Source organism: Thermobia domestica, chromosome 14 (assembly GCF_964235325.1).
Source record: "Thermobia domestica chromosome 14, izTheDome1.hap1.1, whole genome shotgun sequence".
In the NCBI taxonomy this organism is placed as follows: Eukaryota; Metazoa; Arthropoda; class Insecta; order Zygentoma; family Lepismatidae; genus Thermobia; species Thermobia domestica.
The window spans coordinates 188712835-188735236 of NC_137467.1; the positions used below are offsets into that span (position 1 = coordinate 188712835).

Below are 22402 nucleotides of genomic sequence, written 5' to 3' on the forward strand. Positions count from 1 at the left end.
AAAGAGGGAGGAAACGGGAGAACCCCGAGAAAACCCACGCACACGGTATTATTATTATTATTATTATTATTATTATTATTATTAGTCTGTTAAAACCTGCCTTTTTCTTTATTATTCCAATGTTAGAAGTCATCTTGAATATTGTTCAATCATATGGAATAGAAATATAGATTATATTTCTACTTCTCTGAAGACAATTCAAAATCGTTTTCTTGCTTGGTTACGCTAGAAGTTTAGGTGTTATGAAGGTATATCTTTAGATGAAGTTAGGATGTCCTTAGGTATGTTAAGGTTGTCTGAAACAAGGATTATTTTGGATCTTAAAATGCTACATTCAATTCTTCACGGTAATTTGAATTTGTTATCAGTAATAACTCTGTATACAACTAGTTATCATATAAGAAATCCGAAAATATTTAATAAACCTATTCAGTTTCTCAATGATGTTCCTTAGTATAAAATTTTATCAGTTGCAAATGATTTTGCCAGTGTTATTGACATTTTTTATCATAATTTTAGTAATATACAAAGACAGTTATATAATCATTTCGTTATCAACTGAGAGTATTATTTTCTTTTATATAACAGCATGTTTATTTTATGCATGATATTTTCCTTTTCTGTGCATGTACCATTTGAATTTTATAATGTATTATGTTTATTTTTGTTATTTGTATCGAAATTGTAAGTGTGCAGTTCTGTCTGTAATTTCCAGTATCCAATAATAATAATAATAATAATAATAATAATAATAATAATAATAATAATAATAATAATAATAATAATAATAATAATAATAATAATAATAATTATTATTATTATTATTATTATTATTATTATTATTATTATTATTGGTACTACAAATCAAAATACTGTCTTTGTACATACTAATATTTATTCAGTGTAAAATTGTTTGAATTCTCAATAGTGTGTAAAAACAAAGCTTGAATTAAAGTTTTGAAAAAATATGCACTATAAATTTTCATTGTGCATGTGCATTAAGTTAAAAATTTATGACGAGAATTTTTGATAAAATATTGGGATAATGTCCCGGTTTGGAGTTTCAGAAATTTGGCAAGTCTATGATCATGAGATTTTTTAACCTCTGGGTGTTCTTAGTAGACGCTCCGTCGTTATCCATTCACCACAGAGTATGTTGCCAATTTTCCTAAATAATAATAATAATAATAATAATAATAATAATAATGAGTCTTTTTAAATTTACTGAACAGTTTCTCGTCCCCCATTTTATTTTTCTAACAAAAAGGAATCAACGGCAAAAAGTAGTATATATTGTAGACAATAGATGATAACATCACTGTCCAAGTAAGTTTGTGGTGGACAACACCGTGTTTCCTCCCACATTCTTATCACACTAAATCTTACTGTCGTCATTCACTTGCCTTAATCATCTTCTTTTTAGCCTAAAGAGGATAAACGCGGGACGTTAAACTGAGAGCTTGTACCAGGTATACTAACTTAAGACGGCCGAATACCATGGAACTAGCTTTGAAAATATCAATGCATGGGATCATGACAAAATTGTCAAATTGGGATGTAAATGAATATAAATGAATATAAATTTCCCAGATTCCCTAGCGTCGTGGATTGATATATATAGAAAACACCGTTACATTAGGATCTCTAAATGAATATAGCTAAACGGTTAGTATACGCGTCTTCGGCATGGAAGAAACGAGTTCGATTCGCGGCGGGAGCTCATGTTATACACACTGAGAAAAAAAAATTGTAGGTGGCGTACTTAAAAAGATAGGTTACATGCGTAATTCCTGTAGTTTTCGGACTTAACGTACAGCAAACGTATAACTGAAAACGCATGTTTTATAATATTTTCTGTATAAGTGTTCCATCTATACGTACTTTCCGTATGAAACAATGTAGGCGGTCAGGATCTCATATACAAATGGGCGTATATAACATATAGCTGACGAAGGTAACATAAGTGTATGCATGTGATATACGGAAAACTGTTAGATGTCAGACATCCTGCAACGGCATGCAACACCTAAGGGCAGTGCCTATGTAGCATACGGATAACGTATGCTCCGTACTGATTTCTGTAGTAAGCAAGAGGATACAGTATATTTGTCCGGAGAACGGATTTTTTTCCGTGCACGTCTCACGTTAAGTTGTACACAGGCCCGTGCTGGCCCACCGGGACACCGGGACGTGTCCCGGTGCGCCCTCTGAAATATCACAGTATAAATAAAGATACAAGTTTTTAGTAATAAATTCTTATAGTTTTATTGGTAAAGAACCCGTGAAAGGTGCAGTGCGCCCTTTACATCAGTCGTCCTTCCGAGACCACATCAAAGATGAACCATTTTATTTACTCTTCTCTATAGCACAGTTCTGTACAATAAACACACACAGTTACTATTGGCGAAGAACCCGTGAGAGGTACAGTGCGCCCTCTACATAAGGCGCCCTACGAAACATCACATTATAAATAAGTGGTTTTGGTTATCCTGTATACCAGATTTGTATAATAAATTCAAATACTGACTGTTAGTACAGAACCTGTAAAGAATACAAGGCCCCCTTTACATAAGATGCCATGCGAAATCACATAAGTTTTTAAAATTTTATCCCTCTGTATTTCAGTTTTGTATTATGAATTCATACAGTTGCTATTGGCAGAGAACAAGTAAAGAGTATAATCACTTACAAAAATATTATAAAGTTATATATCTACAAAACGAAACAATGTGATACACCAAGAATGGTTCGGATAGTCAAACGTACGATGCATTTATGTAATACTACACTAACACTAGTCTCTAATTTACGATTTTTACTGCATCGAAGCTTTCACAGTCTTAATATGCATCCATATATCCGAGCATATTAATTGTTACTGTGTGTTTTAAAGCAGTGTAATCAGTACCTGTTGTATTTCTGAAATACAGCTGTAGTAATTTCCGTAAAATGTGGTCTTCCTGTCACCACGGCACGGCGCGTCCTCAGGTGTGGATCGAGGAGGAGGCGTCTGGGATATAGAGGTTAGCTGCGAATATACTGAGTAAGCAGTCGCGGACAGACAAGGGGTGATAATCCAGCTTGAGAATTTGGTATGAGGCTAACAACGTCATCCTGTAAAAAAAAAAAAAAAAAAAAAAAAGGATTGTTCAGATAAGTTCGCAGAATCCTCGGATCAGAACTGATAACTTGGCCCGAACTCAGGAAAGTAAAATCGACATGACATTTGGAACATGGAATATAAGAAGTCTCTATAGGACGGGCTCGTTAAAATTTGTAAACAATGAGTTTAGAAATAGAAGTTAGACCTAGTGGGATATCAGGAAATTAGATGAGAAGAAATGGAGGAGTCAAGTCCGGAAATTTTACGTTATTTTACGGGAAACAAATTAAAAATTACCAACTAGAAACAGGGCTTTCCGTTTACAAACGAATACGTAATATCAGCAGTTACATAGGTTAAATTTGTTAATGATAGAATTTCTTTTACTTCTCTTAAGGGTCGGTGGTGTAATATTATTGTTTTAAATGCACATGTCTCAACAGAAAATAAGGATGGCGATTAAAAAAAAATACAGTTTTTACGAAAGAATAGAACGGGTATTTGATCATCTCCTCCAATACGATATGAAAATTCTGTTAGGCGGTTTCAATACGAAGATAGGACGAGAGGGTATTTTCAAACCGATTATAAGGAATAAATGTTTGCATAAGGAAAGTTGTGACAACGGCGTTACACTCGTGAATTGTGCAATATCCAGAAACCTTATCGTGAAGATTACAAAATTCCAACATCGCGAAATTCATAAATATACTTGGACTTCATCAGATGGAACAACACATATTCAAACTGATCACTTTTAGTAGACAGAAAAGAACAGTCTCGCACAACTGATGTTCGGTTGTTCAGAGGAGTTGATTGTGATAGTAAGAGACTATCGTTGAACAAAGGAAATATTCAATATCTGAAAACGGATCGGTTTATTATTTTTTTTTTAAATAGAGGAGAGTCAGGTGAGAGGGGAGCCAGATTAAAGTGTCGAATAGATTTCGGTTTTAGGAAGTTCGGAGTGCACTAGTGTTCAAAATACCCAGTTGAAATTAGAGATAACATTAATATTTCAGCAAAAGAAATATTCGGGCACGCAGAAATACGTAGGAACAAACCATGGTTAAACCAGGAATCTACTAAAGTAGCAGAGAAGAGAAAACAGAAGAAACAGCGTTGGCTACAAAATCCGAACGAAATAACTACGTAAAATTTCATTGTCATCTGGCAGAAAACTTTTAAAACTTTTAGAACAAAGAAACGTGACTTTTGAAAGTTAAAATTAATTAACTTGAAGATAATAGTAATAACAAAAACATTCGGATGCATCAATAAAAACATTCGGATGTATAAATGCATCAACGAATTTAAGAAAGGCTATCAACTTCGTGCTTATATATTAAAAAAACCTAAAGGAACAGTTCTCACTGATACAGATAGCATCTTAAATAGATGGACAGATTTCTTTGACGATTTGCTATACACATAGCCAAAAACTAATGCGCGTGGAGAAAGTGAAATACATACAGCATAACCGTATATTCCAGAAACTAACCAGACAGAAACAGAAATCGCTATTTTAAAAAAATAAACACATATCTCCGTGTGTAGACGAAATTCTAGTTGACTTAATTTTAGCTAGAGAGGAAAAATTGTATAGCAAGATACACAAACTCATTCTCCTTATCTCACCTCTGGTGCTAGGGGTCTCGGGTTCAAACCCTGCTCCCGCCAAGTGAACTTTGTGGTGGACAAACACCGTGTGCGTGGGTTTTCTCGGGGTTCTCCCGTTTCCTCCCACTTTCTTCATTCCACCATTTCATTCATTACTCATCATCACCGTCTCCTTTAGCCTAACCGGCATAACCGTGGGACGTAAAACTCAAAATTTCATTTCATTTCATTTCATTTCATTTTCATTCTCCTTATCTGGAACAAGGAGGAATTACCACAAAAACGAAGAGAATCAATCATTGTTCCAGTTCAGAAGAAAAGCAACAAAACAGATTTAATAATTATCGAGGCATTTCTCTTCTGTCGACATCCAATAAATCCTCTTAAACATTGTATTAGCAAGATTGACTCCATAAGCAGGTGAAATTATTGGAGATTATCAGAACGGATTTAGGTAAAAATCGATCAACTATCGACCAGATATTTACCATTCGACTAATACTTGAAAAGAAATGACAGAATACAACATCCTGGCACATCAGTTATTGACTTTAGACTCTGGTGGAAGGGAAACATTGTACAATATGCTTACATAATTTGCAATACCGAAAAAGGTAGATTAGTTAAGATACGTTTAAATGAATCCCAAAGTAAGGTTCGCGTAGAGAAATTCTTGTTCACGAGCTTTCACGTTGAGAATGGCCTGAAACAATGAGATGCGTTGTGGTCATTATTATTTAACTTTGTTCTGGAGTACACTATAAGGAAAATCAAAGACAGCAATCAGGTACTAGAACTGAATTGTATTTGCCAGGTTATGGCGTATACTGATGATGTAAATTTAATAGGGAATGATAGACTATTAGAAAGTAATGCAGAAATCTTAATTAACGCTAGAGGGATATAGGCTTAAAAGTAAATGCAGAGAAAACTAAATAAATGGAAGTTAATCGGGATCGCAATAGTGCATTTAATGGATGCGTTAAAATACCAAATAATATTTTCTTTCGACAAAGTGGATACTTTCAAATATCTAGGATCATTATTAACAGACCATAACCATAATCACTACAAAAAAATGATGTCAACTGAAAGCAGGGATTTCGTACTATTATTCAGTTAAAAATCTTTTGTTGTCGCTAATTCTGTTGAGGAATTTGTAGCCCAAAATATAAAACGATAATCATGCCTATTGTGCTGTACGGTTGCGAAATATGGTCACTGACTCTGAGGGAAAACCGCAGACTGAAAGTATTTGAAAACAAGATTCTTAAACCAATATTCGAACTCCAAAAGGAACGGGAATGGGGAAAGGGGGAAACTTACATAAGGAGGAACTGCATAATTGTATAACGTTTACCAAACATTGCTAGGGTCATCAAGTCTAGGAGGCTCAAATGGTCAGGTTATGAAGCCAGAATGGAAGAAATTAGAAACGCTTTCGAAGTTGTAATTGGAAATCGAAATAAGAAAATAACCGTTAGGAAGACCGAGGCGCAAATAGGAGGACAATATTAAAATGGTTTTCGCAGAGATTGAAATATAAAGTAGAAACTGGGCTCAGTTGGCTGAGAGAAATCAATGGAGAGCTTTTGTAAACGCGGCAATGAACCTCCTGCGTCCATAGGCGTGCTATATTAAGTTGTTGGTACATTTAGCTTCTTTTTATTTGACGGAAATGTTATTACAGGAACTAAAAGTTTTTCTGTAGTAAAGAGGATTTCGATTCGAGGTTAGCTATTTACGTTAATACTAAAACAAATTTGGTGGTGATTTTAATATAAAATGGCACCCATACTTTCTTTCAAAGTCTCTCTCTCTCTCTCTCTCTATATATATATATATATATATATTCCCGTTTGTATGGGCGCCCTTTTAGTAGACTTGTCCACCGCCCTCATTAGTATCCCAGCACGGCCCTGGTTGTACATACACGTCTCATATAACCTCTCTGCTGAAGATGATGCTAACCAGGGAAACATGAAAACTCTCATCAAAATTTTAATATTATATCATTACTTCTGAAATTTGGTAGAGGAAAAGTATATCAGAAGAACAATATCAGTAATAAATGACACGTCTCTTATTACACAAAATACGTATTGGTTTTGGAAGTTTTATTATCGGATGTATAAACGGTGATTATAATTAAATCCTGTACACCTGGATTTATAGATAAGTTTTATAAATAAATCCAGACTTACAATTAAAAACATGTGAAATGAATTAGTAAGATTAAAATCCACCATTACATATTATCTTCATTTGTTTGTCAAATGTACAGGTATATTTTTTTAATTACAGAAATTCTTTAAAGATAGGGAAGTCAGGAAAATTACGGTTAATAAATAAATGACATAATAAGTTAGAAGGCCAATAGGAAATGACAATCAATCAATATGGTGACGTCTACTTTAATTATAATCACCCTGTATATATATATAGGTAAGTAGAGTGTTTTACGGATCCAGACTCACCTTAAAACTTCCTAAGTCAACATACATTTTGCACTTTCTCAATACAACTATTATTGTTTAACACGGAAATGATTGATGTAACATTAAAATTTGATCTTATACTTCATCTGTACTCTTTCTCTTACGAAAACAGTCTGGTTCTATCGTGTTTTTCGAAAATATAGGTGGAAGTATTTTACAATTACCTACGTCTTTTAGCGTGTCGAATAATACCCGTTCAATACTACATTGACGTAGTTGCTTGTAGTACTGGACTCCCCCCCAAAAAAAGTTCCTTGGTGGCTAAGCGGTTAGCGTACACGTCCTTGGCGTGGGAGACCTGGGTTCGATTCCCGGTGAGAGCTCATGTGGTTCGGATTCCTCGTTAATCAGTAGCTCCACGTCTCATATAGCCTCGCTGCTGAACTGGACGTTAAACTCAAAATCCCCTCATTTCCTTCCCCCCCAAAAAAGATTGTATCTCTCCTAACCAAAATTTCTGGATGTGTGCTGAGCTCAATGGACCCATATACATTGATGTATAGCTTGTTTAGACACTGTCTTCTTATCTTCTCTCACGTCAATATTGTACAATTTTCAGCTTGAAGTATACAATTTAATTAAAATAGTTTTTTTTTTTCTTCAACGACTGCTGTAATCGCAGTTATTAACTACAAAATTTTGGGAGTGTTAATTTTGCGAAACATTCTGTGCTTCGCTTGTCCTTTCCAGAGACAGAATATGAAAAGTAATTATACAAACAATTACATATGAAGTCGGTGAAGGCATTCCACGGCTAGGCAACTTCAAAGTCTTATGTTATATCCTGGGAAACGAGGCCAGAACCTCAACTATCCCACACACTCTCCCAAAATAGCGTCCACATTCAATAGAGTCCTCTCTGCTCGCCACACAAGCATACATCATAGATTACATAATGTGAAGACGTTATCTTCTACAAGACACACAGCCTATGCTGTTAACAAAGGGGAAAGTATTTCGATTCAGGAATTTTTGAATGAATCATCTCAGGATGACTATATACCGCACCTTTGTGACTTGAATGAGACATTCAACTGAGCGAAACTGCTAAAATGTCCAGAAAAATTGTGCTGGTCACATGTTTTAGCTTAAAATCTTTGTCTCACGTCGTGTTTCATACGAAGTTAAACTTACTGGACTATATGCAGAGTCATTTTAACGTATGATTAGCGCCATACTAGTAGTTTGACTAAAGCATGCTTATCAAAAGTGTATTCATAGGATGACCAGACGTCCTCTTTTACCCGGACATGTCCTCTTTTTCAGACTCTAGGAAGGTGTCCGGGCAGATTTTGTAGAATATAGTCAAATGTCCTCTTTTTTTCGAGTTCCTTTATGAACCATCATACAAATTAACACGTGAAAGAAATTATTTTTACCTGGTTTTTGACAATAATAACAAACTTCCAATCTTTTGTTATAAAAATAAGTTTAAGAAATTTATTCTGCCTATTAACATGAAAGGCCAAGCTGACCTACCATATTTAGTAATATAGGGAAAACATAAGAGCGTTTTTATTTTTCTTCCCTTTTACCTGGCAACATTGTGTTTATCAGAAGCGAACAGCGTAGGCTGTACAGCTTTGAATCAACATGTTTGTGCATTTAATAGGATTGCGATATGTTAAAATTTTATAAATATTTCTTGAAGCTCTCAGAATGTCTGTTTACATTATAGACACTAGCGCAAATCCCGGGGAAAGAGTGGGACATGTCCCCTCCAATCTTGGAATAGCGGGAGTGTCTCTTGCAATAATCCGATTTGAAATGTGTTTTGGAGGGAGAAATGTGATAAGCCTCAAATCTGCCCGCCTCCCAATGTTGAAGACTCCACAGTATTCTTTTTCAACACTTCATAAATATTTTGAGCATCGCTTAACAAAAAAAAAAAAAGTCTTGTCCTCCCCAATGTTGAAGACAGATTTATGCCACTGATTATAGACTATATAAATTCTTAACCATTTCACGATATGATAGTATGCGATATTCCTTATTAGTCTTACAACCACCTCATCAACTTGAAACCATCTTAGGCGACGCCTTAAGTTCACAATAAGCTATTTTCAGTATGCAGTAATATTATAGGTATATATTATTTCGGTCCACGTTGTTTCGGACAAACTTCATCTTTTTTTTCAAGTCAGTAATATGGTCACTCAATGTATTCAGAATCACTGATTAGCATGTAGTACTTGACTAAGTTAAACACATGTGACTAATTAATTTAGAGCAGAAGGTACCCTGGTTTAGCTACAATAAAATCATATTATGAGAATACACAAAAGCAACTAATTACCTATCTTTCTTTCCTTTCACTATATCAGATGAATTAACTGTGAACCAGCTGTTAAGCCGAGTCCTCTACAACAGCAGAAATGTTTCTTAAAGTGAACAGTGAGAGATGAGTAGAAAACTTCCAATGTTCTGAGAGATATGTACAACTGATCGATAAATTATAATTACAACGTAATCTTTCCTTTCCCTATTGTCCCTAATATTAATTGACTTCTACTTATTCCCACATAAATAATTACATAGCTCAGAAATGAATGCATTAATTATAATCAGATTTCGTAATCATTTATAAGTTATTGTGATGGCAAATCACAAAGAAAACAATTCGAATTTCGTATTTCATATATTTTCATTTTTACAGACTAGGCATGGGCTCATCTAAACTTCCGTAGTTACCACATTTATTTTTTCTCACCCGATGTATTGGGTTTGTATTAGTTAATGATACCCAAATCAACTTTTGCTGAACTCCAAGCAGACTCTGAATACCAAAAAAATTACAAAAGTAATGCAACACTAACTAATCGAGTGACGAACGCTTGATTAACGAGTTCTCTCTTAATACCGCCCATTATTTTTATTTTGAATCTTTTGTTTATTTTTCTATATTTAGTTCTTATCTAAAGATATTTAATTCGCATGATTCACAAGTAGACTTTAATTTCTTTAGCACTAATGTGGAGTATTTTCATGTAGATACTTCTAGACTTAGATTTACACAAAAAGCAAATAACCAAGCAAACAAGGCTATTTTTAATGAGTTCGGATATATTTTATTTCGTGTTTAACTTCCGATAGACGATAAGAGGAAATAATGTATTGTGATCGTATATAATTGAGAAGGTGATGCATGGATGTTTCTTCGTCCGCCCGATTGTCTGTTCATCCCACTGTGTGTACAGGCCGACAGGCCCTTGTGACTACATACTTAGAGTCCCTGATCTTGGTATAGAAGATCCGAATTCGATTCACGGTGAGAGTTGATTTGAATCAATTTAACTTTTTCAACCTGTCTCCCCTAGCCTAAGAAGCATAATCGTAGGACGTTAAACCAAAATATTTTTTCTCGTTTCTTTCCTTGTTCTTTTTCTTTCCTTCTTTTCCTTTCTCTTTTTTCTAAACTTTTCACTGGTGAAGCTCTTTCGTTTTCTTCCTATCCCTAAAAATAATATGAGTTACTAGAAAATGAGGACCCTAACCTAAAACAAGCATCTCGAAGATGAGAGGCGACAAAACTTCTAAGACGAGCATTCTGAAGATCTGAGCAAGAAGATTTTCGTAAAACAAGCATCCTGAAAATCTGAGGCAAGAAGATTCACTTAAACACGTTAGCTGCCAATGGTGAATTTTGTTGTTCACCGGTAGAGTGCCAAGCGTACTTACTTAACATTATCCTTGTTTTGTTCATATTTTTTAAACATAATATTAATATTGAAACATAATCTAAGGCAAGGTATTGAATCCACGTGCATAAAAGTTGGGGGTTCCGATCGGACCTACGTGTGTATATTTTGTTTATGAGCAAGGGGATAAATTACAGTTGAACTGGCAACTCTGTTAGTAAGTTATTTGTTTATTACTACATGTGCAGAAGTGAGAAGTGTGGACATATTCATCTTGCTTTTAGTGCTAATAAGTAATATCTTTGTGCAATGAAAAACGAAGATATACGCGCAGAACTCGATCTCATTAGTAATAGCAGTGTAGTGATCTAGACTTTTCTGAAAATTCAGCAAATGACAGGGACACTGACATCTTGTGAAAATAAATTAGAATAAATAATGAATTTATTGTTAAACTTTTTAACATGTCACTGAAAAAGCAAAACATAGGTCCGATCGGTTCTACAAAAGCAACAAATGCTTGTTACTTGGTATTTAGCGCCCCTAGTGGCGTTAATAATCAATATCAAAGACCAAAACCTACATGTGTAATAAAAACACTACAGTTCATTCACAGTAGAGACAGGATTTTACAATACAAGTACTCTAACGTCAATTCGACGAATTAGAAATTGTGCTTCCGATCGGACCTACAAGAACATTTTCTTAGATCACTCCAGTAAGTCCGATCGGACCCACATAGCAGCTAACGTGTTTAAAACAAGCACGTCGAAGTCCAACTTACGCTCAATGACGCTGAGTAGGTACAAGTTACTAACCTTACTTAACCGAAAGTATGACAAATTCAGCATCATTGTAATGCTCAAGGAAGTGTGCTCTTTCTCTGATTCACAGATTTCAATCATGAACATCATCTTCACTCGTTTCATTAGCAAACCTAATAGAGTTAACCTAATAGAGTTACCATTCTGCTGTCTTGCACGAATTCACACTTTACTTATGGATTTTGAAAATACTTGCCCACATTTAACGGAGTAAATATTATTCCTAGACTAGTAGATTTACTCGAAGTAATTGCATCAAAAAGTGCAACTACATCCTACTAATGATCAAACACCAGTTTACTGCAGAATAGCAGCTTAATCTAGTTTCAAGAAACTGATTCTATGAGTGTTAAACTCCTAGGATTATTATTTTGAATTCTATTTCGTTTATTTTCTTTTCTCTCAGTTTTTTTCTTTTAACCCCTTTCCACGTTTGTCTTTGATCAAAATGTCGGGGAGGGACATGTCCTGCCGCCCCCTCCCTTGGCTACGTCCCTGTTCCAAGTCCTTTCGAACTTACAAGTGTTATAAAACGGTCGTATCCGTACGTAACGTCTGTCCGTCTACAGTTAAAACGGTAACAGATACCTAGAAACAAGCTTTTGATATACATTCACCGTCTGAAGAATACACTTTCTTGGAGTGTATCATCGAGCTCCTCCGTGACTAAGCGGTTAGTGTACTCGCCTTTGGCGTGGGAGATCCGGGTTCGATTCCCGGAGGGAGCTCATGTGGTTCAGATTCCACGTTAGTCAGTAGGTCTATGTCTCATATAGCCTCACTGCTGAACGGGACGTTAAACTCAAAAATCATCAATCAACTCGAGTGTATCATCTTACTGAACCAAAAAGCGATAGAAACTCAGTGTAACTTCTTTTTATAATATTAACTGCAGTGTTGCCCAAGAGAAGAGATTTATTTAAATACGAGGCGAGACGGGAAATTTTTCGACTCTCGTCGGCAACACTAGTTTACCCAGGTCTTAGATCTTAAACACTGTTTTAATGTTACTTAATTCATAGTATAAAATAAAATAAAATAAATTATGAATTGGTAAAGTAATTGTACGAGTTATTAAGATAATTTATAACGTTTAAAAATACGGAAGTTATTACAAAATATACACTAGTAAAAAAAAATTGTTTTAAACGTTGTTACAGCCTCTTCTTATGCCTGTTGAAATGTAAAGGGATCCTGATAACTTGTAGATGAAATTTTCTACATACATTTACAAAATGGGACGAGAAAAAATCTCAAGACATAAATTAGAAAAGCTTACTGAACATATCAATAATAGACGGGAACGAATTCTTCGAGAGACGAGACGAGACTTTACAAAATTAACGAGACCTTATTTCTCGTCTCATGGCAACACTGATTGTCTGCCATAGAGCACAATCGGTAACAGCGAGCAACAGCTCTGTTTGTTACTAGCTGAAATATCCATTCTTCGCAAGGATCAGATAAAATATCTAAGTAAACAAACTCAACAACGAAAGAAAAAATATACCGTTCATTTTCTACTACTTTTACATATCCCAATAAACGCCCCCTGGTTCGAAATTTAAAAAGAAGCCTCTGACCCCCAGCCGATAGGAGCTGTATTTGGAAGTCAACGCCTGTGGGAGTATCACCATTCATCTCAGCGACCACGAACGATGGATTTGGCATTAATATTGGTCATTTTGGATTATTTTTACATGTCTCGGTAACTCTTCTCTCCGCAGGTGACCCCCGGCCCGAAACAACGGTAGCTGAATTTGAAAGTCATCGCTAATAGAATTGTCACCATTGATCTCAACGACTGCGAAAACTATGAATTCGATACTAATATAGGTTATTTTATACTACTTTTACATGTCCCGTTAATCGCCCACCCTGAGACTCTCCTGGTTCGACTTAAAAAAAAAAAACGTTCGGTCTTGGTTTGGAGCCTGGACCAAGATATCCGTGACCAAAATTTGGTAACTCTCAGTCCGCTCGTCTGGCCCCCAGGCTGCACACAGACACACAGATAGACAGTCAGACAAACAAACAAACTCTTTATTTCAGTTATATTAGATTAGATTTCTTTTTACATGCATTTAGTGTTTCAAGGTCAAATTATATATCAGTTCTATTTCCTCTATTGTAACTGGAGGCAGGGACGTATACAGCGGGTGCGTCCTGGTTGTCCGGATCCCACGAAATCCCTACTTTTCTGTAAATTTAGTTAAATTTTAGGGTTAATTTTACAAATTTTATTATATAAATTGTAATCATATTGAATTTGGATCCAAGGACATGGTGCCTCAGTGGTAGAGAGCTGACCTCTAGTGCGTCCTGTCTTTGGTTCGATCCTCGCCCAAGTGACTTTGTGGTGGACAACATCATTCTCGTGGCTTTTCTCGAGGTCCTCCGTTTCCTTCCACTTTGTCATTCTACCAAGTATTCTATGTATTATCATTCACTTGCTTTAATCGTCGTGTCTCTTAGCGAACAGGCATAATCGTGGGACTTTAAACTCAGAATAAAATCATATTATGAGAATACAAAAGCTACTAATTACCTCTCTTTCAAATTATTCACCATATCAGGTGGATTAACTGTGAACCAGCTGTTAAGCCGAGTCCTCTACAACAGCAGAAATGTTTCTTAAAGGGAACAGTGAAAGATGAGTAGAAAACTTCAAATGTTCTGAAAGATATATACAACCGATCGATAAATTATAATTACAACGTAATCCTTCCTTTCCCTGAAGATTTCATTTCATTTAATGAATTTGGAACCCGCGAGAAGCTTTTAGCTCCTCCCACGAAATAAATTCTTGCGTGCATTCCTGACCGGAAGTATTAGAAATCCACAGTCATTTCTAATTTCAATACTGTATCCCTGTAAGCCATAAACGGTAATAGTGAAACTCGGTTGTTTGGTATACATTTAATATCTAAAGAAGAGGTTAGAGTTCGATACTCTGTCACTTGGAATCAAAGCTTAGAACATGTGCAATAATAATAATAATAATAATAATAATAATAATAATAATAATAATAATAATAATAATAACTATCTGAAAGTGCACTCTATACACAGTGTATCATTCACATACAAATATGAATCTGTTTGCGATTCCATACAATATATGTATGTCCTTAACAGACACAAATGCAGGACGTCTGGTTAAAAATCAGCAAGGGGTACCATAAAGCGGAGATTTTTTTATTATTATTTTTTCAATATCTCGCACCGTTTGCAAGATTGAGCCTACTTCCCGTTGGAGTTTGTAATTCATGTATGATCAGTGTTTTCTTCCTTCTTGCATGCAGTATGTAACAAGCAAATACATTACACACACAATTAATAATAATGTCAGTGATATATGGTGTTCATTGGGCAAAATACTCCAAAAATAAAGATTTATCTTAGATTCGAGAAATTGTTATCCTTCGTTTTTCATTATTATCTGGTCATGAAATAAACGCCTGACCCCTTTATAGAACAATGTGGTGTTGGAGTCGAAAGGATTGGCCACAAACATTTAAAGTTTTCTTGACCAGAAACACATAAATCTAGCATTTTAATATATATATAAATAATAATAATAATAATAATAATAATAATAATAATAATAATAATAATAATAATAATAATAATAATAATAATAAAGCGAGCACACTAGCCACATCTTTACTGCACCTCAACTAGAGAATTGTCTCGTTCATATATCATTAAATAGTTATATTTGCTACTTAATCGGATACGACTGGGTATGAACGCAGATACATCGACGACGCTTAAAATTTGGAGCATCCTTTTCACAGAAAATCGAACTCACGATGGATTGCGTCTCATAATCTGAAGCCAAACTCTCAATATTACTCGGCTATTGCCAGCGGCAAAAGACTAGCAGAATTCTTATAATAAACTAGCAGAATAAACGTTCTTCGCACGGGGAGAATACATTTCATTTTGAACATAAAGGGCAATAGAGGATGGGTTTGGATTTAAATGACATTGGAAGTATCACTGTTCATCCCAGAGACCACGGAAACTATGGATTCAACACTAATATTTGTCATTTTCAATTATTTTTATATATTTCCCACTTCCCCAATTTGGGGGCAGAATTTGAACAGCATGGGAAGTGTCACTGTTCATCTCAGTGACCCCGAAAACTGAATTTGACACTAATATCGGTCATTTTTGATCATTCTTAAATATCTCCCCCTCCTCGTACCCCTAGACTGCACCCTCAAACTGATATTATGAAAACCATCCCAGGCGCATACCTAATCTCTGTTGAAGGTTTCATCGAGATCGGTCGGGTGGTTCAAGAGTTATTAAGGTGTACAAATGCTTCCTTTCGAAGCTATAGGCTGTCGAAAACATGAGGAAATGAACCTTAAAGGTCCAAAGCTCTAAAAGTATGGAACCTACCGTAGTCGGGCCAAGACTTTATTTTGGAACTAATATGTGCCCTATCCAAAAATCCATGTTTCACAATCTTAAGGTACTTACAAAACAATTTTTATAGACGGGGTTTGACTACGGGCATATAATTTGAAGTACTCACGAACTACCTCTATAAAAGTTCTTGCGGAAGTACCGCAGGACTCTGAAACTTGGACTTTTGGATAGGGCACATATTAGTTCCAAAATAAAGTCTTGGCCCGACTCACAGTAGGGCGAAAACGCAAAAAGCTGGCCAAAATATGATAACTATATTCAAATTGAATGAAATTTAGTAATAAGGGGTTATTGAGGTTGCTGATTACGATTCTGCAACTGACATTGAAAAAAAAAACCGGCGGATTCAAAATGGCGGAATAAAATTTGCAAAAGTCGAAAAAGTATTATATTATATTTATATTTCTTTTATAATTTTATTTTCATAATTTATATTATTTTATATTTTATATTATAATTATATAAATGTCAATGTTCCTACATTTGTCTATACATAATGTATACAGATATACTTAGCATTACTAAATTAATAAATTTTCTGTTTCTTTTTACAAAAACGTGCACCAAAGTCAGATTGGCACGTTTTGGCAGCTACTTTTTTGTCGACAGCATTAATTAATATTCAGACTACCATTCTACAAAATATGAACGTGGTGCACGAGGGTGCACATAATGTTTTCAACACTTTAAGTTAATAAAATATATAAACAATGTGAAAATTTTGCCTGACTTGCAATTCAAATTATAAATTATTACATCATTATTATTAATTTTTCACTTCATACACTTATTCTACTTACCAGTACGATATAGGAAAACTTTACAGATTTAAAAACTATGAACGCGTTCGAAAGTTACAACCGTTTAAACGGACGCGTCACTATTCTTCTATTGTTCTCTACGCGTTTGATCCGCTGAAGGGTCTACTTAAGAGTGGCTCAGGTAGTCGGAATAAAGTAAAAACCCTATTCTATTTATGGATTTGGGCCCTTCTAACATCACTCTAGCCAACTACATAAAATATTCCTATATTACTAACTTCTTTTTTTTTTTTTTTTTTTTTTTTACTTTTGGCCAGCTTTTTGTGTATTCGCCCCACTGTGCGACTGTAGGATGTCCTACAGTTTTGCAGCTATGAACATTTAAAATTCATATTTTCATGTTTCTGTAGCCTATAACTCCGAAAGAAAAGATTTGTGCACCTAGGTTGGTCTATTCTCTTTGCCTTATCTTGATATGAAGAATCACCTCCCAAAGGTTGTCGGTGTTGTTTTGAAACATCCTGTATATATCTCCTCACCTAAGTTCTACCATCAAAGTTCAATGATGATTAAAAAAAAAAAAAAAAAAAAAAACCTTCCTAGACCCGAACCTCATTTATGTTGAAAACTTGATCGAGGTCGGTCGGATGGTTCAAGAGATTGAGAGTCAGAAACACAGAGACTTCAATTTTATAATATTGATGAATAAATAAATTAAACTACAAAGAGGCTATATGATGATAAGATTTTGGGGAATAGCTTCCAAGACGTCACATAAAATGTCATTGCCGATTATACACATACCAACATTATAAGAAATACCGGGCGAATTCGTTATCAAATTATATTCCTACAACATATTTATAGACATGCGACAATAATTTTGGACATGAGTGTACCTATGGTTAAGTGTAGTTCCAAATGATTAATGTAATAAATAAATAAATTTAGTGATAAGGGAGACTGCGTGAAGAAGAAAGTTCGTGAAATGGTTTCTACTCTGAAAAGAATACCAATTTCTTTATTTTAACCAACACGAAATTAGATCTGGTTTCAGACGACACTGCAAACACAAGGATAAGAGACCGTATGTATGTAGAATTCATGTAGAAAAAAAGGTAATATTATTTCAATGTATATACATACATATATACAAAAAGGAATATATTTCATGCCTGTTCCACTCGATGTCTCTACCTCGCAGATGACGCAGCGTGAAGGTTGTTCTGTACCCGTATTCTTCTGCCAAGAATACTTGCCAACTTTTTTTCCTCGTGATATCGTATCTTTAACCGATGCCGAATGTAGCCAGATGTATATTCAATCTCACAACGCTGTAATTAGAAGAGAAAATGCAAGGTCTAGCACTGTAAGAGAATGTACCAAAGCCAATTTTTACGCTTTTGTTATACTAGTAGCTTATAGGTTTGTTTTTTACACAAGTTATCCCTACTGCTCGTTAGTCTTGCAGTCATGAATACCTACCTGAACACGACGTCTTGAATTTTTCGTTGTTCGTATATTTGTGGAGTAATTTTTTGCGTATCAAAGTTACTTAAGACGTGAAGCTTCACTACTGATGCCGCAAGACTAGAAATGTCCAGTCTCGGCCCGAAAACGGGACAATAATTGGGAAGAGAGAGATGGTAATTTTCGTATCGTCTTTAAGGTGAGAATTGACGTGAAAAACAGTGGCGATTTCAATTGATTTATCTCTCCAAAAATAGATTTAACTTGAATTGTCATCAATTTATGGAAGCCCGCAGTCGTAAATAGGAGATACGATAGGTCAGTGATAGAACGATCATCTCTGAAGTTGGAGGCCTCTGGTTCGATCTCACACCACATAATGTTCTGGTGAAGAACATTGTGTCCGTGGAATATTTCGGGTTTCTTGTTTCCTACCACAACCTCATTACACAGTTATTCAGCTATGTTAATAGACCATCTCCTTTAGCCTCTTTGTTTTTGAATTAACGTCCCACGATTATGCGCCTAAGTAAGGCAGAGGGTACTGATGGCAGTAAAAAATATGGAAGAGGAGAAAACAGGAGAACTTCCACGTAAATCGTCGCACACGATATATCTCCAGCACAAAGTCCCCTTGGTTAGAGCTGAAAAGGAACCAGTGACCCCGGCCCCGGAGTTGAGCGCTCTATTACTGAACTACTGCAGTTATCTTAAGCAGGTCAAACACATGGGATGTTAAATGAAAGGTTTTACTTCACTTTTTCTTTATGTGGTTCGAATCCCACATTAAGCTGTAGGTCCACGTACCATGTAGCCTCACTGTTAAACGGGACGCTTAACTCGAATCTGAATCAACCCTCCCCCTAAACAAATTATTTTTTTCTGAAGAAATGTATCTTTAAGTTTCAACATTAAAGATACAACTGTAACATAAATAGATACTGAGAAATGCTACTAATGCACTGAAAAAAAAAACGAAGTCCAGATTTAGGGAGAAAATTAGGATAATATGCTTTGTGTTAGGAACGACATGCCAAGGCGGTGCTCTCAGTCGTAATACTGGGTGAAAAACATCCTTATTTCCTGTGGAGACGCGACGTATTTCTGTAAGTGAAAGCACTACTTACTATTTTCACAGGAGTAATTGGTGCTTTTACTTACTGACGTACGTAATTTTGACACTGTACATCGTTGTGAAATGAAAATGAACGAAATCTTTAAGTTTTACGTCCCACGATTATGTCGGCTAGGCTAAGAGAGACGGTAATGATGAGAAATGAATGAAATGGTGGAATGAAGAAAGTGGGAGGAAACGGGATAACCCCGAGGAAATTCAAGCACACAGTGTTTGTCCACCAGAAAGTTCACTTGACACGAGTTGGGATCAAACCAGGGACCCCATGTACCAGAGGCGAACGCTCTACCTGGTCAAATTTACTGGTGATCCATCAAGTAGCTATTTTGTTTGTTTTTGTCCCGAGTGAATTAACTCACAGACAGTCAAAGTAAATAGATCTATAAGGAGATTTTTAGTAACAAAATTTCTTGAAAATCAATTAAAAGGGAGAGTATATGCGATGAACTAAACTCTTCCGATCTGGAACAAATTTCGCACAGAGATAAATCGTAATTTGCTTAGGACGCATGTGAAATATTTTCCTCTGCAGATGTTTGGTTTGCTCTCTGCAGATAACTCTGTTAGCCATCAAATGTATGGTTCGAACTTAAGATTATATATAGGTTTACAGTAAAGCCATAAATCTTAGAGTAACGAAGATGAGTGTTCAATCAAAGTGAATGGCTATGAAAGATATGGTGGAATGAGAATGAGGGGCGAGACGGGAGAACCTCGGGAAAAACCATGGACATGATTATTTCCACAACAAAGTCGCTCTGCCTGGGATCGATTTAGGATTTAGGATTTACATTTCTGGGCTTTCGGCATCTATAGTCATTTAGCTTGTAACGTGTGAGGGATGACGTCCTTTGACGAGCACACTCTCCGGGAAAAGGGAAGGAAGGAAGCGGTCTGGGACCTATAACTTAGGTACCACCCCGGCATTTGCCTGGTGGGAATGAAGAAAACCCCATTCAGGATGGAGAGCATGAAAAAAGCTTTTTTACACTTTTTCGACCGAATGTCCCCACCGGGAATCGAACGCGGGATTGCTCGCACTGAAGGCGAGAGCGTTAGTGACTATACTACGGAAGGCCACAGCCTGGGATTGAACCATGGAATCATCATAATAGAGGTAAGTGCTCTAACTCAGCGACGCTGGCTCCATTGCTCCAACAATTAGTCATGTTCTAATCTTAAATCATTGCATTCTTATTTAAAGTAGTAAACATTCAAGAGGAAAAAAGAAAGAAAAGAAAAGAAAAGAAAAGAAAAGAAACAAGAACACTTGTATGTAGTCAACAGCAGACTGAGAAAACACTTGAATTACCCTTAGCTCAAACTGTGGAACAGAAAACGAAGCCCCTACCACAAGGAGATTAACATTAAATCATTTTTGTGCTTTTGAGAACATAGCAACGATAGCTCAGTTTTAAAGTCACATTATAGCCCACTTATGCTGAAGTTTCCCCACTTCGATCCCAGGGCATGAAAGTATATGGTAAACAATAAACATGTTTAAATATCATCTGGGTTGGTCTGTTTTATCACACCAATTTTATAATCATTGATTTTCATTAAGTAGCCCTCTCCTTTAGAGTGAATGGCATAATAATATCATGTTGAACTAAATATTTAATTTTGTTTCCACAACCAATTTCTTTTTATGCTCTTATTTCACCAGTAAATCAATTTTTAATTCGTTTGTTTCTTGATCACTTCGAACACAAGGTGAAACGAACTATTATTAGAAAAAAAAAAAATGGTAGACTCCATTTTATAAGAAGCACCGCCATCTTCAGTAAATTTGTCTCAGGTTCCACTGACTGCAAAACAACCAACACGAACGAAATAAGAACCAAAGTCGTCACTGGAGGCGTGGGCGTCGAATGTCAAAAAATAAACTTCTTTTGCTTTTAGCTCCGAACAACCTTTGATATCAGCTGATCGTCCAAGGATGTATTGGAATATAACACAAGAACACTTGGAAACCATTGTAGCACATAACAATAGAAAATGAAACAATAGGTCAATTGTTGACCCGACGAGGTCAATTATCACTTCCCTACCTTGTAAGGTGAAGGCCGTCCCTACCAGGAGGACTAGTCCCACGGTCAACAGGAGCCAACCCGGCCACTGTGGAGCAGCCATGCTGGGTGGCCACGACACTGAACACAGCACAGCCTCAACTGCAAAAACCGGGCTGTTTCTGGACTCTTGCTGACGACATCAGCTACGTCACTAGGCGGTTAGTGACGGCGCCCATATGACGTCGACCTTTGACTATATTTAAAGAACTTCTTTCCATTTGTTTTTCTGGCAGGCGAATTGGTGTAGTAGGCTATCGCTTGTCAGCGGTTCGTTATGCACTATCTTGCAACACTTTTTTTTTTTTTTTTTTCTTGGCATTTCTTTTCTTCACACGGTTAACAACAGATTCGTTCGACTTTCGATCACTTTGTTTTCACCACTCTCTAGATTGAATCAAATCGTTTCAAATTTATGCATCCGCTTCACTTGACTTTAAACTTTGATCATTACTTTTACCAACGCTCGTTAAAAATATTGAACGGTTAACTGGCAACTATTAAAAAAAAAATGTTATTAGCTGTATGCAGTGGCGGCGATTAGAAGTTAAGAAAATGAAATGAAATCTTTGAACTTTACGTCCCACGCTGAAGAGTGGGGGACTAGACATGATCTAAATATTTCTATACCTATGTTAGTTTTCCTGGTTGTTTCTAACATTTTGTTTGACGAAAGGTTATATAACTAATAGGCAGTGGCGTATTTACGATTTTGTTTCGGGAGGGGCTTTGCTAACTTTCGGGGGGGGGGGGCTTTGCCTGGAAATGTGAAAATTCTGCAAGATATTTCATTTACTTTACTATACAAAGTAAGATTTCAGGGGGGGCTTAAGCCCGG

The 22402-nt window shown here is 35.8% G+C and overlaps 1 protein-coding gene across 1 annotated transcript in view; it reads right to left on the reverse strand.

Moving 5' to 3' along the window:
* The window catches only part of LOC145670497 (uncharacterized), a 144444-nt gene extending 122748 nt beyond the window's left edge, over nucleotides 1-21696 (reverse strand). Inside the window, exon 1 of the mRNA XM_081739229.1 lies at nucleotides 21547-21696. Coding sequence (XP_081595355.1) covers nucleotides 21547-21628 — 82 coding nt within the window. The 5' untranslated portion in view covers nucleotides 21629-21696. The remainder of the gene's footprint in view (nucleotides 1-21546) is intronic.
* Nucleotides 21697-22402: the final 706 nt, after the last annotated feature.